The 20,373-nt window shown below is 35.6% G+C and overlaps 1 protein-coding gene across 1 annotated transcript in view; it reads left to right on the forward strand.

The window, feature by feature from the left end:
• Positions 1-20,134, forward strand: part of LOC132552720 (uncharacterized) — a 28,740-nt gene extending 8,606 nt beyond the window's left edge. The window contains exons 2-3 of the mRNA XM_060216913.1: positions 14,914-15,078; positions 19,269-20,134. Coding sequence (XP_060072896.1) covers positions 14,914-15,078; positions 19,269-19,663 — 560 coding nt within the window. The 3' untranslated portion in view covers positions 19,664-20,134. The remainder of the gene's footprint in view (positions 1-14,913; positions 15,079-19,268) is intronic.
• Positions 20,135-20,373: the final 239 nt, after the last annotated feature.

Genomic DNA, 20,373 nt, shown 5'->3' on the forward strand with positions numbered 1-20,373 from the left:
AACCATTACTGATATTGGAAATGATTTTTATGGCGACATCATCCAAATGTCCCGTTAACGGAGTATGGTACTGCAATCAGGAACTATGGAGTTTCATAGGAACGTTTACCACAATTTACCTTCTCGCACAACATACCTAGATAAACCACAACGTTTTCTTACAGCTTCGTACATGTAAGAAGTTCTTACTTGTCTTACTCAAAAATCTCCGTCTCCATTGATGGTGTACTCGACTTTCATTAACCAACGCCATTGTCATTCTCCTAAAGACAATTTAAGACAATGATAATGTTGACTGTGTATATATAGATCGCTTACTCCGTAGCATCAGGTAAAGGATGTATTGTGCAGACCAAGTCTGCCTCTCAGAAGCCTCTTGACAATTACGGTGTCAGATTCTGGCAAAACAATCGTTCAAAATATATACTACATTGAGCTAAATTTTCCAATCAAATAAAGACTTGTAAAGATGATAATCTGAAGATTTTTTTTCCAGACTTCAGAATGCTAACTATTTTTGTAATCCAATATCAATCTCTTAAGAAAGAATCAAGGCCTTTGTTTTCGTTTCATGCTATTTTAATTAATTAAGTCGGTGAGGTTATTGACCTCATTATGATCTGATGATTTTTTTAATCTAGTGATGATTTTGAAAGACTCGGTACGCCAAGCTTTACTAAAATATCTTTCTCCTCACAGGACTTTTTCACTACTTGTATAACCATGTATGACACAAAATGAAGTAACGATATCTTTCTCTTGCCAGGAATTTTCCGTTTCTAGACAGGTTAACCTAAACACAGTAGGGGCTGAAATGAAGGCACATGCTGGTATGATGTCACAGCGCTAAAACTTATCTTGAACGCGATTTTGCGTTTTGTACTGTGTGTGTTTTTTTCTTGTTTTTTTTTTTTTTTTTTAAGAAGTATTTTTTTATTTTTAATCCGACACAAAATCTACCGAGACATCTGGTATTACCTAAGGATCGTTTATACAAATGATAATTGCATTCTCACGAATAAACTTTTAAAATGTTCATAAAAGCTGCTAAAATAATGATAGAAGATTAAAAAAAGACTAAAATTCACCACCACATTCTACTACCACTCGTCTGTGTCATAAAGCACGGGCTCTCAGCGTTGAATTTCCTTCATAGTGACGTCTACACCTACGGTGTTTGGTTTGGTTTATATAGCTGAGTGCCCAATTAACAACTATGGTCATTTAACGATGGACTTCTGATGAACCAGTCGTTACGTTACCATATTGTTGAACAGGGACTAATCTACAATTTTAATGACTCTGGAAAGTCTCGGTCAGAGGATAGAACCAAACGCCTTCCTCACAACGGTAACCGCTTAACAAAAGGCCAAAAGTGAAACTATTACTTCCCCAAGTTTAGTTGTCTCTTTCTCTCTCACTTTGGGGGGCAGCAAATACAATTCTTAAGCCTATCTGAATTAAGATTTAGGACTTTTACACGGAGATACATATTGATGTAAGTAAATTCTTTTTCGTATCCATCATGATCCATGAAAATTATTCTTTTACGATATCAGGACAAATATTTGATGTGACTACCCTAATGACTTGCTGTTTTTAAAGAAGTTTAATTTCCTCTCAGATTTTTTTATCCCATTCATTTTTTTTTCTATACGCTGCTCGCGGATGGAAATGTTTCATTCTTTCTATATAATTTACATGTAATCCTCTGTGAGACAAACTGTTTATTGGTCATTTTTATGTCAAATCACTCCATAGCATAAAAAGTCGACGCCATTTTGTAACGTCCCGTCCCAAGATATTCACTTCTTCTAAAAATACAAGAGTATCCTTTTGGCAAATTGGCAATGTAATTAAAGCGGTTTTTTATTCTTACATGTTGGAATTGCTTATTTCTTCCCTGGTTACTTTGTACAATGTTTCAAAAAACAATAAAAGAGTGTATACACATTGTGTCGATGGTAAGGTTTCCTCGCGGCTTTACGTGTGTCCCGATAGTGCTTTACAATATGTCGTTTGCTGCAGTAGTATGCGAGGTCTGTGATGTATTGTTATGTTATTCTTGAGAAGGGAAACACCTGCGGTCACCCGACGTCTTCGTGAAAGGTGTAGTAACTTACTGTCAAGATTAGTTATATAAAAACGGAGAAAACAAACAGGTGTATGGTGTTTGTATCCTGACTACTTATCACCATCAGCAATCGGGATGTTCTCGATGACATTCCCTGTAATCCATGTTACACGTCCAAAGTGGGTCTCCTACTGTTAGTTCACGACTGTTTACAGCGGGATACGCTTCAAGGGAGACTCCAAGATAGGTGTATCTGTTCTACACAATCTGGCCAGAAGCCGATACCCTGCCAAATAGGCTGATCAAAACATTACGGTGTTTATACCAAAGCCACAGATAAGATTCTGATAACCCACAACAAAACGCAACGTCAGTGATAAGCATTTTAAATTGTCTGGTACAACTACAAACTCCTCTTCTAGTTATAGAATATACTACCAATACTACCAGGAAACCATCCGAGTTCAGTACACATGAATGTATCGGAGGCGCCATATCAGAAATGACGTATTTCTTCCTGGAATTTTTAGAAATGCAAGTTCACGCCGTTATCGATGGCAGAATATGACTCTGTCACACTAAATGACCTTGACTTATTCGTATGGCGGTTAAACGAAAATAAGGCATTTCGGAACATGAGGTGAATACCACAGGAAGAAAACATGGCTAAGATTACGAAAAATATATGTTTTACATTCTGAAAAGATACATTCATGTGAAAGTACTCAACTTTTCAAACTGTTTTACAAGAGAACAAAGGAGGGAAGACCATACTTCGAGGGGTTATTGACAGTCTATATTATGTATGTTCTATATTTATTTAGAATGATTAGACATTCCTATCAGAGGGTGACTGAGTGTGTTGACTACGGTAGACTGCGATGCGATCGTCATTTGACGATGCGGACTGCAAAAGCTCGTTACCCGGGTCTGCATGTGGAGCTGCATATAAATATCTCTGGAGAATTCAGCGGGTGGTGCACGATGTCACACCACATGGTGCCTCCCCCGAACCTACAGCAAAACCATTATACACACTAAAGATGATATATGTGGACGTTTATTGTCAGTGATGCAGTGAAATAAAGAATGTTGAACAATTCTCTCTGCAATTTGTTCTATCCGCACCATAATATCATGTATCAGTCCTGGTTCTGCGATTTTTTAGATTACATCAATGGTAAAATTTTCAGTTACTGACTAAGTCGATTGACACGGAAACACTGTTTGTTGCTTATCATCTTTGAATGGTGCAGCGCTCACCAGAATCTGTTCTTTCACAGAAAGCTCTAATTCTCTGTTTAGTTTGATATCACTTCAACCGTTTTTTTACTCGAATGTATCACATGAATGTCTCCCTTTCATTGGTTTTGGTATTCAATTATCGTTTTTTTAGTTCCGGCTTTTATTTATCATAGATGTTGAAGAAAAATGTATGTACTTATTATGATTTAGTGATATTAAAGAGATAATTGAATACAAATGATTACGGGAACTTCATTTACACATAATAAAAATACCGACAAAATTCCCAAAAATAATATTTTTTCTGCTCTGACATCTGGTATGTGTGACACAACTACTGAATATCAAGATTAATAGACCGATGGAAGCAAGCTCCATGGATATCTAAAAAATCGATTTCATTTGAATACGTCTCCCTAGGAAGTTTAAAGGTGAGACGAACAACAAGAAAATACCAACACGTGAACATAATCATAAGCCAAATTCAATAAGAATAAGATGTATACGGAGACAGTCATCGACGACACCAGCCATGCAAATCATGGATAATCCAGGTATGTGATATTACAAGATATACAACAACGGAGCCAGCAGGCAACTAACGAACATCAATAACATCCAACTCCATATCGTATAAAAACAGAATGAGATCACTTAGACGATCGTAAAACCGCAAAACCTTAATTTTGATCAACCTGCCTGCATCTCTTAAACCCTATGTTATGAGTTTTTTTAGGTGGCAACATCTTGAATAAAATCGTGATATTGAGAAAAGTCCTTTGAATACTGAATCAACTGCATTGTGTAAACACAATAGGTTGGGGATGCGGAGATAATTCAGCTTGTTGGAAAGCTGTCCATGTTGATTTCGATGTAGAGAAAAACTCGAGATAACAGATTGGTATAAAGTCTGTCATGTACTTTTATTCTAGCGGGTGTGTACCATGGGCATCATCAATAAATCTCTTCCAATATCAACATAAAATATTATTAATTGATCTAAAAATAAAATTGAAGGTATTTGCATATGAAAACAAAACCAAGTCAGCGAAAACCAGGGTTCTGTCCCTATGGATATGTCAATGGTCTTTCCACCAAACGTGCCGATGATGTTGTCAACCGGAAACTCGATTATTATTATGATTTCGACGTCCGTATATTTCTCCTTTGATTTTAACGTATTTTCACGAAATACGACTTAGTGTAGTTCACAAACATATGTTTGTACCGTCGTTCACCTTTCTTAGAAAAAAAACTCCCATTACAAAAGAATGAAGGCGTTTTTTTCTGTTTAGAATAGGCTGTATTTCTGTTATGTATATCCGGTATTATTTCTGCCACCATGTAAATTCGCTTAAAAGGAAATAGTTTTTTCATGACATTAACCAATAAGTTCACTATGTTTGATTTTATAGAACAAGATCAAGACTGTGAACAGTCCGTCTTAGATATGTTGCTATTTACTTCTCGTTATATATATCACTGATTAAAACTACCACACTCAATCCAAGCGTTTCAGTGACAATAACCTTACTGGCTTCTAGCATCAATGGTCAAGTGATATAGCGGTACTGGTAAAATGACATTATGTTAACATGACTATCGGAACAGTACCACAATTCTTACGGGCAATATAACCAACGCTACTCAATAACATGTCAACATGCTTTTACAAGGGTTCTTTACTGGTGATGACAAAAGGTTATCTGCCCACTGCCCGACCAGATGAGGATGATGTTGCTCCCCAGGGATAGATCATGACATCATATCGATTTTATTCAGGTCCGACGTCAAGAAGGACCTACTAACCTTTCTGTGTGGCTGTAGGATCGCCTGCCCGGCATTACGCTCGTTGTAATGTGAATGTGTGAATATTTAGAGCACTTTTGTTATTATTGGTCTAGCCAAGTGAAACTAAAATAACTTTGTATTGAAGAAAGGGTCTTCATCAAATAAAAGGTTAGGAAAGAATGTGTTCGTAATTACTTTCAAATTAAAAAGCTCCTATAGATAGCATGATAGTTTAGTGTGACGGGCATGCAATGCTAATATACTTCTGATTCAGCTTAACGTTGAAACTATAGTAATAAGTCAAATTACTTTGTAGGATTACATGGCGAATGTCATCTTTGAAGCAGAGGACAATTAGTTTTCCGGAACACTTGGTCTTATGTACTTTTTGGTACTTTTTCATTAGCCTCCGTGTAAATCTTTCTTTTGTTCATATATTGACCTAATTTGATTGGATTTGAGAATGGGTGTTTGTTTCTTAAATATTAAAGAGCACCTATGTTGGCAAAGTTCAATTAGACTTTTGTTATGTGCACAAATCAGACATAAATCCTGAAACCCAATCGCACAAGATACAGTTACAAATACACATTTCCGTAATATGATATCTTAAGATCGATACAAGTCATAATTCTCTGAGCGGTTTCCTGACCTATAAACCAGATAATATTCATCATCTCTTAAGTCATTGTAGGATGCTATATGTGTAATTACGTACGTTTTAACGTGTCTCGATTTTCTTTTTAAATTAGTTAATTGATATAATACATTGGACCTGGGTGTAGTAATAACTGTAGGCCATTTTTCTTAACTCCTTTTCACAAACAAACAACGTAAAGCTAAGGAGGAGCTTTCTGCTTGTGTTTTCTTTCAAGTACACGCTTGTTTGTAGAACTTCTTATAGATTTTTGAATGAAAGTATACGCAACACATCTTTCATGATAAAAGATGAGGTCTGTTTTGTTATTCGGAAACTATTCCACTTAAACAATACTCCCATTTAGAAATACATATCATTTGGACATGTTTGTGTTTGCTAGTCAAAAAACAACAATAGCACTTTTTTCTCAAACCAACAAAGAAGTTGTTATTACATACATTTGCATTTTAATATCACTCAATAGAGCTGTGATCACTCACATTATGGTTTACTTGAACACTCCAGCATGAATGCTGTTTTGTTACAACATGCATACAATATTTCTATTCAGCGAAAGAAATGCGTTATATTGGGGTTGTTATGAAATCTAGAACACACCTGTTGATAAATAATGGTTCAAGAAATCTTGATTTAGAATTACCACCCTTACATATAAGTGCCAAATAATGAAAGATCCAGATACCGTAGGCGGATTGGCGTGTATAAACCTGTTTCCTCGCCTGACATGCATCGTTTGAATTCATTTGCTGATTCAATCTTCCTCAATAATGCTTATAATTTGAGATTTAAAAACATCTGCTGTGTCCGTCATATGTGTGTAATTTTACTCTGCATCAATGTTTATATTCCTGTGGGGATATACATGGTAAATAATTATTTACTGTCATTCAATTAATAATGATATCCAACCATATATAAACATTCCAGTCGTGACTGGTATTTTTTTCGATCTCAATAAGATTTTGATGGACCATAAACGATTGAAGTAGGCAGCGGTGTAAGTTTATGTGCGCGCCTCTGATGTTATTGATGTGCTTCACGTGCCTTTATGTGAAATAATCTAGCACGTGTTGTACTCATTAGAGAACTAAGGTAACCTACATCTATAATTGTATTTCATACAGTACGCTTTTCCTCTTACTAAACCTTAAGACTAATTTACACGTCTGATGTTCATGGTTTTCAAGTCTTTTTTCGGTAACCGGTGAACTTTTGCGAAAGGAGCACGTTCCAGGGAAAATAATACTGATGTTTTTTGGATTATTGTAGATTAGTTAAATTTGCATTCATCATTACACAGAAATTATATTATTATATCATGGCAGGATCTTTCTCTCAGCAAGGGTTTCTGATATTTCATTGGTGGTACGGAACACGAGATAGAAATGGTGAAAATGCGTGAAAATAGTTTTATTATCATGCGAATGTATTATGTATTTCGTCTTTAATTTCATTTCGTACTTTTTATCAGTACAAGCGACAGCGATGATGTTGTCAAGGTTCAGAATTCAACTTTAAGATTGATATAAAGCTTATATTACGCCTGAACATTCAATCTAGGTAACTACAAACTCATATACATCGTCAAGGTACCTCCCCCTTTACACATACAACGTGGATACCTTTCAGTTTTACGATAAACTTGATAATTTTTATTTCCCCAGGGCGCCTTTTCATTTATTGGTTGTAATCTCTTTATCTCAATTTATCCCAATTTATTTGATTTTCAGTTCGTCCTTAATTGATTTTCAGGGTTTGCGACAAAGAAATCTAGCTCCAATAATGGTTCAAGTGAATGGTACCCGAGGTATTTTAGATATCGTTAAACCCTAAAGGATATTAAAGTATTCAGATTCACCAGTATGAGAAAAAAAGAGCATTGAACACGTCTAAAGTCATATCGTACAATCAATAAAAAGACTTTTCATTACGTTCACAACTTGTTTTAATCAATTTTAGATTTTAAATAACATTTCAGCAGTTGTTGCACAAAATTAAATTAAGTTATTGAATGAAACGTCAAAAGTGTAGATTAGGAGAAAAAAGTATTACTACCATGAAAAGGAAAATTCACAAGAAGAGAATCCACACCAGCTTTGACGAAAGGTGTTTGTTGATAGAGTATGATTATTATGCTCACTTTCAATCATTTTTATAGCATTGTACATTATGCAAAGCAAGTATATAACAGTTAGCTATTAATTGTAAACTACATAAGGTGTATGAATTTTTCAATATTCAGTTTTATAATCCATTAAACAAAGTACTGCACGATCAGTTATAAAGTGACTCAAAAGCAATGCGAAAAGAAGCTAAATAAATATTCCATTTGAACTGCGACAGCAGTTTCGGAAAATTAGGTGCTATATGAAGCAGATTGTGTAAGATGTGTACGACCCAGTCTCATACATTGAGTGGTAAATTAACAAACGGTTCAAAGCATGAGTGACAATAAATACCCTAGTTTGTACTACTTACATAGATCACATTCTTCAGCAACACAAGGATTCTATAAATACCACATGCAACCCTTATAAAACCGCCACTACGAACGGTGTCTTCACCTAATAGCCTTGTTATGCGCCCGTTATTGTTGGACAGACTTTACCTGAGCTACATCCTCACGTGTACACTGGTTAGTGACGTATCTTCCTGTTAACAATTACCCATTGACGTCAACGAAACATGACGTGCTGGATGTTGCCAGTTACGTTACAAAGCGTGATGGGAACCAGAATCTCGTTTTATCCAAAGAAAAAGAGTGACTTTTGCCAAAACTCGACTTTTCTATTTAGCATATTACCGTTTGTTGTCATGCTTTATTGGAAACTTTAGGAGTTGCATGATGGAACACTTAAAACAAGCGCTTGCCTCAGTCTGTAATCATGCGGGTTTTGTCGTCAATATACAAGAGTTTTACTGGAGCGTGTTTTTTAACTATTCAACACACATTATGGTTAATTAGATCGATGATTCTATAGTTTAATTGAAACAAATATCAATATTAGCTTGTCTTAAAAGTATCATACACAATAACCAAGAATTCCTTTGTTTTTGAAATGAAATGAGACTTCTAGCTTAACAGATTTTTTTTTCTATTACACATGACAAATTTTGTTTTACAGATTGTTATTCCTTTGGGTTGATATGAATTGTTCATTTGAGCATAATTTTTCTCTGAGTAATGTTTTATGAACGCTATACATTAGTGTGCCTTTTAGTCGTAAACAGTATAATTGGGTCTGTTTGACACTAGACGTGACTACAAAAGAGTTACCGTTACTATCAGATGATGATGTGTGTTAAATATTTCATTGCGTATGGTGCCAGATCCATTATCATGTAAAGCACTTTTAACACGTCAAAAAGATCAGCACAAGTAAAATACATAAACCAAATGGTACAGCCACCAGTGTTTGTACTGACGATCTTAATCCAGTTTCAAATGAATACTTAAATAAAGGACCACGTTCTACAATCTACCTACCCGATATCAACATAGTAATATATCTAAAATCTTATTCTAATGACTGCCGCCAAAACAACACGCAATAAAATAAATGTGTAGGGATGTTAGGGTGGTGTTCATCACAGACGTCTATCTAAATAATGTGGAAATATATATGTCTCCTGGGGAATTTGTCACATTATATGCTAACAAATTGCATGGTGTTTCCCCAAAATATCCTATAAATGACTACAGTCATAAATCAGATTGAATTTCACCTCATATTTTTGTCAATTGCGAGATATATATGTACATATATTCGACACAGATGAACAAATGACGTCCTTTGAAATTATCCGACATGTAAAAATTTGGATAATTATTGAATTATGGGTTCAGTACACCTACGAATCCAGATTTTGATATTTACTTCGATTATTTTGTGTTTCATTAGGCACCTCCTAACTTCAAATTTTAGGTCCTTAGCATCGTAGACGAGTCCTAGATGGAAGAAACAACTGTGTGATAAAATTAAATTCATTATTCGATTCTACTGTATCTAATTCTAAAATTGTATTTAAAGGAGCTCTTCACGTGTGTGTCTTTCGTGCAACCCTGTAATGCAGTCTCGGTTCCGTTTTGTCTATTTCTTTTACCACGCTAGAAACCTTTAAGTAGTGCTTTGAATTTCGAGAGATAAGTTTTTTGCACGGAAAATAATTAAAATTCATGGTTTGACTTGACAGCATTGTGTTTGGGGGAGGGTGATGTATAGGTGAAATTATTCTGCGACGTCATTACGGTAAATTTCAGCCACAAGGGGAAACATCGCTGTGAACACAGATCAAATAAGGAAATCATAATCAAAAGTAATTTCGTAAATTATATTTCATTTGACACGTTTTGATCTAATTTCTGATTTCTGATATTAATATATTGTTGTCTGTATCATGTCATGTTCCCTACGGATAACACTCTAATCCATTTAGTTTGATTAGACAGCGATAAATAACAAAACCTTTCTGTATTGTAGTGTCGCGTCCTCTTTATCACCATCCACTCTTCGTTAGAATCCCCGGCATCATCTGTCTATATGATGTCCTCTGGTTCATTAATGGTATACACTGACACTAGCAAACCTTTTTTCCATCAAAGTCAATCTGTACGGACGTAATAAAAAAAGAGCTGAGAACACCATATTTGAAAACATTGGTAGAGCCATAATGTAATTGTTCAATATTCTTTTATACAACTGAGTATGTAATTAATAGAGAGATAAAGGGGTGTCATTTTACCAGATATTGAACTGTCAGTCTGTAACGCCTAAACTACTATATACTTCTTTCATTTCACTGTACTATTATTTCGCGGTTGTCCAGGCCTGGATTACCTTGCTGGAATTAGATATCCCGGAACGCCCCTTAAGCGGTTAACAGCACAACATGGCTATGTATTTCCTGGAAGTTTGCAACTGTGCAAATAATTTCGGAGTATTTAGTTGTGCGGTACCTTTAATGACCATGAACATGAGATAGTGAAATTAAATCGTCGCGGATTTTCCTATACAGTACTCTAATAAACAGACCAGGTGTGGTCAATGCTTAATTGACTTAATTATTTCCCTTTGTTGCGGTCAGCATTGAGATCACGCACAGATGTTACCTTTTGTTTGCATATGCTTCTAAGGTTCGAAAGACATTGACTTTATTAACATTGGGTTGCTCTCAGTATTTACTAATTTGTATTCAAATGTGTTTCCCGTTGTGTTTATAAACAGTAACGTACATTTTCCCCGTGTTTGTAGTGTGTCGTCCCATTTTTGCAAGTAATCTCTGTTAACTTGTTGTCAGATTTTCAAAGTAAATTTTTTCATGAATAAGCTGTGAAAAATTTTGTTATGTAACGACGTGGTCTGTATCTGTGATCGTTTGTATATAAGACAATGTATATATTGTTGAACGTACCACTTGTTACACAGATAAAGCTATCAGTTTCGTATAAAGAACACATGCCGTCTAATGCATTTTCTCACTTCATCATAACCGGAAAATATGTAATAAATAAATGATGCAATGTAGAAGAGTGTGGTGATGATGTTCTCAGAGTACTTTATTCTTTGAAGTGGGATGTTATGATGTTTTTACTATACTAGATTGCTAGGACGCCCGCCGGCTGATACATTACCTAGATGTTATCATACATAGACTTTTGTGTTATGTAATTCTATTAATTAATTAGTCGTATTGAAGAAATAACAAAAAAAATGTGTTACGAATGTATGGATCTTCTTAACGTTGTGTACTAGAAAAGTTTAGCTGATAAGGTTAGATTTTTAAACTTCTGTCGCACGCGTAGTCCTACAAATGTAAACAGGGCTATATTGGTCCAAACAGCTGTATAGATGTTGTGTCCCTGACAGTAAGTTGATATTGTAGATCGCATATCTCTAGCACAGCTATGTTGATATCTACTGAGTTAAACAGATGAATAATTTATCACGATATTCATGCAAGAAGTTGTCCACTGACGGACAAACTCGTAACACAGGAGTTCAAAAGAGGCAGGTTGACGAAAATTATGAGGAAGTTTTATGGTCGTCATAGTGATATCATTGAGAAACGTCTCTGTGTGGTATGAAATTGGGCGTGTTTGATGCTTGTTAGTTTGCCTGTTTGTTCCGTTGTTGTATACCGTGTTCTAAATGAGACCGTGACACTACTTAGTTGGATTGAGCAAGGTCTACTTGATAGGTGTCATCGATGAAGCAAAAGACGCTTACTCTTCCGGAACACCAAGTGATATTATCCATGTACTTTTTCAGGGGTCTCCGTTTAAATCTTTCCTTTGTTCATATTTGTCCTAGTTTTATTGATTTGAGTTTGGATTATGTTGCCATGTTCTTTGAGAGCCGAAGATGTAAGGGAAAAAATCTTTCGACAGGAATGCATGTGTCAGTTTGCCTTAGGCACTATATATACATAAATGTATTTAACTAGAATGAAATTACGAAGTGTGTTTATATTGTGTTTGCTACTCAGTCCAACACAAGAAAATTCCGAGATGTGAAAAATATTGCACCAAGAAAATTGCGAGATACATATACAATATTGCACAAAGAAAATTCAGAGATGTTAACAATATTACACGAACACAAACATCATCCTAAATACAATTTAGGGTTCAAACTGATAGGTCCTTATAGGATTCGTCAGTACTGCTAAATTTTGAAACCTAGGACTGAAATATATCTTTGAAACCTTGAAGGAGATCAGACCGTTTGTTACTTGATACAAACGTGCTTTGCTCCACCACCGGCGTCCGCCATGTTAATCGTGATCAGTGGTAATCACTAAATTGTCACATTCTCAAATGAGGATCATTTTCAATATAACAGAACTAGCAGGTCCAGTAAATATACTTAGTTGTATTGTAAGTAATACTGTCTTTAGTTTCCGGTGGTGGCCTTTGTGTCATAGGATTGTTAGTTTCTGTCTTTTTATTTTGGTGTCTTAGCTTTATGTGTTATTTCCTTTGTAAAATATCGGGTTTACTGTAAACTGCGGCGTCTTCCGTCAATTGATTGAATTATTGATGAATGTTTAACGATGGATGATATTGAACGATTAATTGTGAGGTGTTGTGACAGGAAACTGCTCCTGATGCACCCTGGGATGTATTGCTGTTTTCTCACTTCGTCATATATATGTACTGTACGAACCAATCCTACTTTTTTCTCTTTTTTTCCTTCTTTTTAATTACACTAATTGCCTGCATCGTGAAATCAGCTGATTGTAATTTGATAATAACATCTTGGAATAGAACGAAAAAAAAACCCAGCTTGACTGGAAGACAAGATTTTTTTTTCATTCTGTTTGTCATTGAGTTCCTCTTACATAAAACGTCAAGATGTCTCAGGTGACATTAAATGTTTAAAACTACTTTTATTTCGGTCCTTTCAACGTTGGCCCCTGAGCGACGTCATAGCGAGACGATACACACTTAAGTCGGTCTCCAGATAAAAGGCGTAAGAGTTTTAATCTTCTTAATGGATGCTATATCATTACATATAGCGGTGTCCGAGAACAACCACGAAGAAATGCAATGACGTCGATTTTATAACATTCATCAATGTAAGTGCGGATTTTAAGAAGAATATTACTCTGTAAGTGTAAGGATTTAAAGTAAAATGCCTTGCACTCATGATAAAATTTTAGTGGATTCCACATACATATACCTGCGCATAGTAACAGCAGCGTCCGGAAAGAGTAGATCGGCATCCTTCAATATAGCATTATGTAGATTCGTATCATGACATGCAGCTAACACATCCCCATCTATCTTTTCAGTAATGCAGTTCGTTTGTAATGTCCTAATTTCTTGCCAAATACTTGCACGCTTTCTTCTTTTCTTACCTTTTACCAATCCATATTACTGATACAAGTACAACACTGTCATCTTGCCAAAAAAAATAAAAAGGAAGGCGGATTGATATCAGTGTTTGTACTTGTTTTCGAATCCTCAATGTGTATCAGTTGTACTCTATGTACTTTCTGTTTAATCTAACAATAGGATCCTTTTTCCTGTGTGAACACTTGTTTTTTATGAAAGATGACTACAGAACAGTCTTTATCTCAAATGTGGAGACAGTATCGTAAATATCCATCCTAATCTGTACCTAGTCATATTATGCTGCATCTACACTCCAATCATCTTACATTGCTTACATGTAACAACTTGTGAAGTGACTCAACGCATTCTGGAAAGTAAAAATACACTTTGCTTTGTCCAGCAAGACTGATATAGGTATTCATCTCTGCATTTCTATTTAACCTCTTTTTTGTAGATTCGATTACCAACACAGTCAGTCAGTCGAATGTGAAAGGTGTTTTATTGTATGATTATGTGCATTTAACGTAAAAGAATATATAGTTTTTCATCAAAACATTTACAGTCTGTTGAAATGACTGCTCATTAGCACCTATTTCGATTTAAGTACAACTTTACGCTTGAGCATAAACGTAATGATGTTTTCGGGTCATATATAACCCATGAGTTAAATAAACCAGAAAACTATTCTTGTACATCAAGCATAGCATTAAATAATTTCAAACGTTTCGGTATGATTGTTGGTCGTAATATCTATTTATTTTCCTATTTACGCCATTTTCCATGTAATAAAGATAATGCCAGATTAGCAAGAAGCTTGCTTCGTTTGGAGTGTTGATATATAGGCCACCACAGTAACGGTTCCGGCTATACTCGAGGGACTTAGAGAAGGTTTCTAGGTGGCTTGGATTTAAGTAGATCTATTTAACAGCATTATTTATCTACCGTGGTTGCCGTTCAGAAGCAAGGGAAATGTAGTGGCCTACTGCCAGCGATGCTCTCAGAAGGACCCGTATTACTTACATAATAAGTGACACAAAATTAGAGTAACATGGGTTTTCTAAGTGCTTACATGCACACATGTTCCCTAAATATATACCAGCCATTCCCCGAGGGAGGAATAGAATTTGAGAGTTTTAAATGTCACGCTAAAACTTCTTATAGCTTCTATGCGTCAAGCTTTGTTCAATAATGAATATTTATTAGGCGTTGTATTTACGAGGTAACAAAAGTGCAATTTCTCAGAAAATTATGTATAATTACCAGGAAAGAACTGTCGTAAAATGTCATTTGTTATTTTTATTACAGCGCCATTTTTGTACGTCGACTACTCTGTGTTTTATGGCGGGATCAGAACATCAGACAGTGTAACATTCCAGGAACTTAACACGACACTTCCGGTCAATAATGTGCTGCGTGTTCAGAACCACCAGTACTCTACAGATATACCTCCGAGAAGGGTGAGCGAGCCAGGTCAGTATTTCATACAGATGTTATCATCAGTTCATTCCGATAAAAGAATTTCAACAAATTAGCAAAATTTAGATAATTATTGTAAACAATCTTTGTGGCAAATGTTTGATAATTAACGGTTGTCTTGGAAACAATGAAATCTACTTATCTGTATACATTTTGTTTGGTAATTATACTTTAAATTAAGTTATAATTTCTGTATGACAATTGTAGTAGAGCATTATCGGTGTCCGTTGAAAAGCATTTCGTTTTAAAGCCTATTACCACAGAATAGCTGTTGGAATCCCGAATAAATTTAAACAGCATTTGATGATCATGGAAAAATGTTCTATAAGAGCAGCGAGACCGATGGAAAGTGAAAAGGTAATCAATCTTACGAAAAAATACTTCTTCATGAGTGAAGGTTTTTGTTTACCTAATTAAACATAGAAACTCTGTGATTAATGTGAGATATCTTGTCCAATGGTGGCAATAGGGGATGAATGTTTTCAAAGCGTTACCAAATTTGTATAGATAAAAAGGATTTTTTAGCGAAACATTTTTTTGCACATTAATTGAAATGCATAAACTCATGGAGGGAAATAAATAGGGTATCATATGGGCATAGAACTGATAAAGTTAATATTCATCTGTTAATTTGCTAATCAGGAACATGAAATGGCGTTAGTAAAATGTTTATCTCAAGCGAAATTGGAAGTTATCGATAGATAATTCAATATTTTCTCCATGAAAGTAGGTCTGGTGATTATCATGATGATATGGAGGATCTTAGGACAAAAATGGTACCTTGTGTTGTATAGGTAAAAAGGTAGGGAACCCAATAGAATAAATGAATGCACTTTGCCATAATTTCATTTTCCTTTTTTATGAAAATATCGTTCTCCTTGCAGTGTCTACCTTCTGTCTTTGGTGCCGTATGCCACCAAACGACACCTAACCAAACGATAACCCAAATTGAGTAGGGATACTCCGTACTCTAACAAATGACTTTGCCACCTAATGCGGTGTCTGCACGTATATTACTGATAAATGTTACAGGTGCTCATACTGTTTTTAAAATTGGCGCGTCAAAAATTGACAAATGCTGATAGATGGCAAGCTTCTGGAATGGTTCAAAGTGATATGACATGCACTCAAGTAGTTGCATCAAAGCCATTCTGTTATTTCTTGATTAAAGCAGCGTCTAAACGAAATCGGGCTTGTTGACGAGCGTCCCAGGTCTGGCAGACATTGGAAGATTGCAGATATAGAAAATAGACTTCAGTGTATACAGGTACCGCTGCCAACAGGCCCAGAGGACAGTGGAACGTCAATGTTACCGTTAGCTGGCGTATCACCAACAGACATTTGAAGAAAAGACGACTTCCATTTCGACGACCAGTAAAGTGTCCTCTGTTTTCAAAGTGCCCAGTTTTTGACGCAATTTGAAAAACAAATCAAAGTGAGCAATTTTTCAAAGTGGGTTGCAATATCACATTTTATAACCCGCTTTGAATTTTTCTTTTTCAAAATTTGTTGACTTGGTCCTATTATTAACGCCATTTGAAAGAATTTTTCAAAGTGCGTTGACTAGGCTTTTGGCGCGTTTGAAAAAATAATTAAGTGCGTTTAGTTTGTTCCAAAATTAACGCGATTTGAAATATTGTTTTCAAAGATGATTTTTTACATGGTCGAACAGAGAGACGGACAGACTACGAAATGCGGCACACAATAAGAATCACTTTCTGGACACAACAGCATGTGGTAGTGGCAATGTTGCTGGGTTGGATGCTTTTCTCCAAACTTTAAGCTTTGCTTACATGTCCTTGATGAAGCTGTAAATGGGCAAAAGCACCGTGATCAGATCCTTTAGTTATTGGCAGATCGGCCTATTCTAATGACAACTCAAAAACACAGAAAGTCCGTCTAGTCCAAGACCATATTCAATAAGAAGTAATAGAGACCTTCCCATGTCCTCCTGAACTCAATCGACCTTGTGTGGGAAAATGCACGGAATCCCAAATTCCAAACAACTGGAGAATTACGGGTTGCTCTGATTCAGAAGTGGTAAAGATTTCTTCAGAACAAGCTTCGGCGTCCGCCCCATGGTATGAGACGATGGGCGCTAGAATTGTTCCAAAAGTTGGTGGCTAGACCCAAAATTGACATTTTCATTCACAACATACGTCATTTTTCTACACTTTTGGAACGGCCTTTGAGCAATGCATCACTCTCTGTAAATTTATTTTCCTATCGACTGTATAAAGTTTCGCTACATGCCTAAAATATCCTTTATATACTTTTTAGTTCTCATTGATTTTCCCTAAATAGAGCGAATAAGATTAAGCCAAGTCTAAAATATGGGTGGTCCTTAACATACGGACAAGTGTATAAATGAAAATTTAAAAGATTTATTTTAACATTACATTTCCACGGCTGTGCTACTGGGTATATAAAGTAACCAGAAAAGAGTGTGATTTGACGTCCATAAAAGACATACGGCGCGTGACCATCAGTATTGTTTGTAAAAGACTGTGAATGCTTCAGTATCAAAATATCTGTTTAACCTAACGGATAACACTGTCGCAAATGAATAATTTATTTCAGTTTTAATCGGCTATGATAAGCATCAGACAACAATATTGATATGGAAAGTAAATATAGATATTGAACTATTTTGTTTTGTTGTCATTCATTTGCGTTGTAAATGACATAGCTAGGCAGGCAAATGGCATATAAGAGCGCATATATTATGTCTTCTTTTGTCATTCATATCGATCATCAATACCATAACCAAACAGTCCAATGCTAAAATTACTCGTATTCAGTATAAAGAGTCTCGGGGTCACATGACCTTTACAATGTGTAAATAAAAGACTTTTTAGGCAGAAGGGTATAGATTAAAGGCAATATATCCAAAACCTCCCGGTCCAGCAATTTCTAGCTACATAAATTGTACGTTTGACGCACGACAACAATATATCCGGTATATTAACGTTGCAAGTGAAAGAGCAGATGTTTATTTACACCGTTATTGTTAGGTAATGGAATGTTAAATTGCGAGCTTTTGGTTGTTGTAATGATGGTTTAGATGTTTCATAATCAAGGTTTTAATCATTAGAACTCAACAAAAGACTATTTTCGGAATGCAATCAAGATAAAATAAAAATATTAGTGTTGCGTTAATCACCAAAGCCCTATCTCTTTGGCAGACGAGAGCAAATTAAGTAAAAGTGATTTCCAAGAGATTAACTTGTGTTATGAAGCATCATTCGAAAATTCATTTAATTAGCTTGCCGTCTGGTCTGAAACTCCTGTAAACTGGCAGTCTGGAACTTAAACCCTGGTAAAACTTCAGCCGTGGTAAAATGACAGTCTGGACATTCAACCTCGTAAAATTTCAGCTTCAGTAAACTGTCAATCTAGACATTCAACCCTGATGAACTGCCAGTCTGGATCATCAGCCCGGTAAACCTTCAGCCTTGGAAAATTGTCGGCTTGGAATTCAATCCCCTGGTAAAATGTCAGTATTTTAATAAAAATGACAGCAAAATGACATAGAACACTTGGCGACGGTATCCTTGGACGTTTTAGAAATTTATCCTGGTTAACCAGACCTTATGATAGACCCACAAGAAAATTTTTGTGGGAGTTTTTAGTAAACACTTAATATTGAAATTGTGTGCAATGATATTCCTTCAACAATTGAGTCAATCCACCATATTATTGTTATGACACGTGACAATGACCCTTGTTTTGCTAAAATGTGCATGAATTACATTTGTATAATTCCAAAACATTAGACCAGTCCTATATATAAATACGTCATTATTATAGTTATAATATCAGTGTTATCAGTTCGCTGAGAGCTGTTCCCTGAAGTTTTGTCCCGAAATACACTAAGCATGCAAAACATGGAGAAGATTTACAGTCGTCATAGTGATGGTTGGTGTTTGATGCTCCACTCCATGATGTTCCTGCTTGATGCTCATTAGTTTGCCTGTTGGTTCCTTTGTTTTATACCGTGTTCTCATTTTTGAGAACGTGACATTACTTACTGGGATAGACCAAGATTTACATCTCGGGTGTTGTCGATGAAGCATACAGTTTTTCCTAGTTTTATTGAATTAAAGTTTGGATTATAATTATGTTGACATGTTGGTATTTTCTTGGGTTTTTTTTAAGCTGTGACTTCGTTTTCATTTTTACAGGCTGCTATGATGAATTGGAATGTATCGCCCGGAATGACGTCAGTCAACTTCCTCGGACGCCGGTCAGCAAGGATAGTGTTTACATTTTATCTTCATTCAGGGCAACAGAACAGACTCAAAATTTGGAGAAAATATGGAAAGTTTGGAGTGGAGCAAATTACATTCTATGGAAGTGTCCGAAACAGTTAAATATTCGCCGTATAACGTTCCTTCGAACGACCACCAGTACAGACCCTTTTTCGTACCTAGTTCTGTGTGAGTGCGAGGAAGGCTTGAACTTCCTAAATCACGCTAAAGAGTTCTCGGACAGGCTGCGACAGCGGTGGTGTGGACTTGTGGGCCTGTACAAGGTTGAGCGCTATTACATTCCTCCAAAAGAACGCAGGACGATCTGAGCATCACTATTCTAATTTGGCCTATGTGAAAAGAGATTCATCAATATTAATTATATAAATTCTTATAACATCACGATTTATTTGTCATATTTGTACCGTCAATTATTTTTACTAGTTACGTAATTTTTATTGGTATATTTTCTCTTTCACACAAGAGTTTAAGAGTTTAATATCCGAGGTTGAACATTCAATCAACATCGTGATGAAATTGACAAACTGGGAAAATTATGCAAATTATTTTGTTCATTATAATAGCTATAATATTTATATTAATTTTACTATTTTCAGAGAAAAAGTAAACCTGCTACTGTATCAATGGCTTTAGCAGATACACAGCAGGCTGAGTAAAGGCACTTCTGTAATATGTAATGACTGTATATAGTTCAAACGTATACGTTTACATGAAATATGCATTTTTCTGGTTTATTATAAAGGGATGGATGATATACATAAACTCCATCGTTAATTTGTTGTCTGTCGGATGTTTTATTTTTTACCCTTGTCTACTAATTTGGTACTATCATTCTTACCTCCGCATTTGTTATTAGACTTAATGAATTATGCTTGTTATGATAAGAGTGGAACAGAACAGTGATGATTGTGGAAGGTAATATAACAGAATGTTTGTTGTTAATAACTGTTCTGTGATGAAAAGTACGGCTTACATTCCCCTAATTATAGCATCACTCAACAGGTGGCGCCACAGTATA

This window comes from Ylistrum balloti, unplaced genomic scaffold, assembly GCF_031769215.1.
Source record: "Ylistrum balloti isolate Yb309-2 unplaced genomic scaffold, AGI_CSIRO_Ybal_v1 Utg370274, whole genome shotgun sequence".
NCBI classification, from domain to species: domain Eukaryota; kingdom Metazoa; phylum Mollusca; class Bivalvia; order Pectinida; family Pectinidae; genus Ylistrum; species Ylistrum balloti.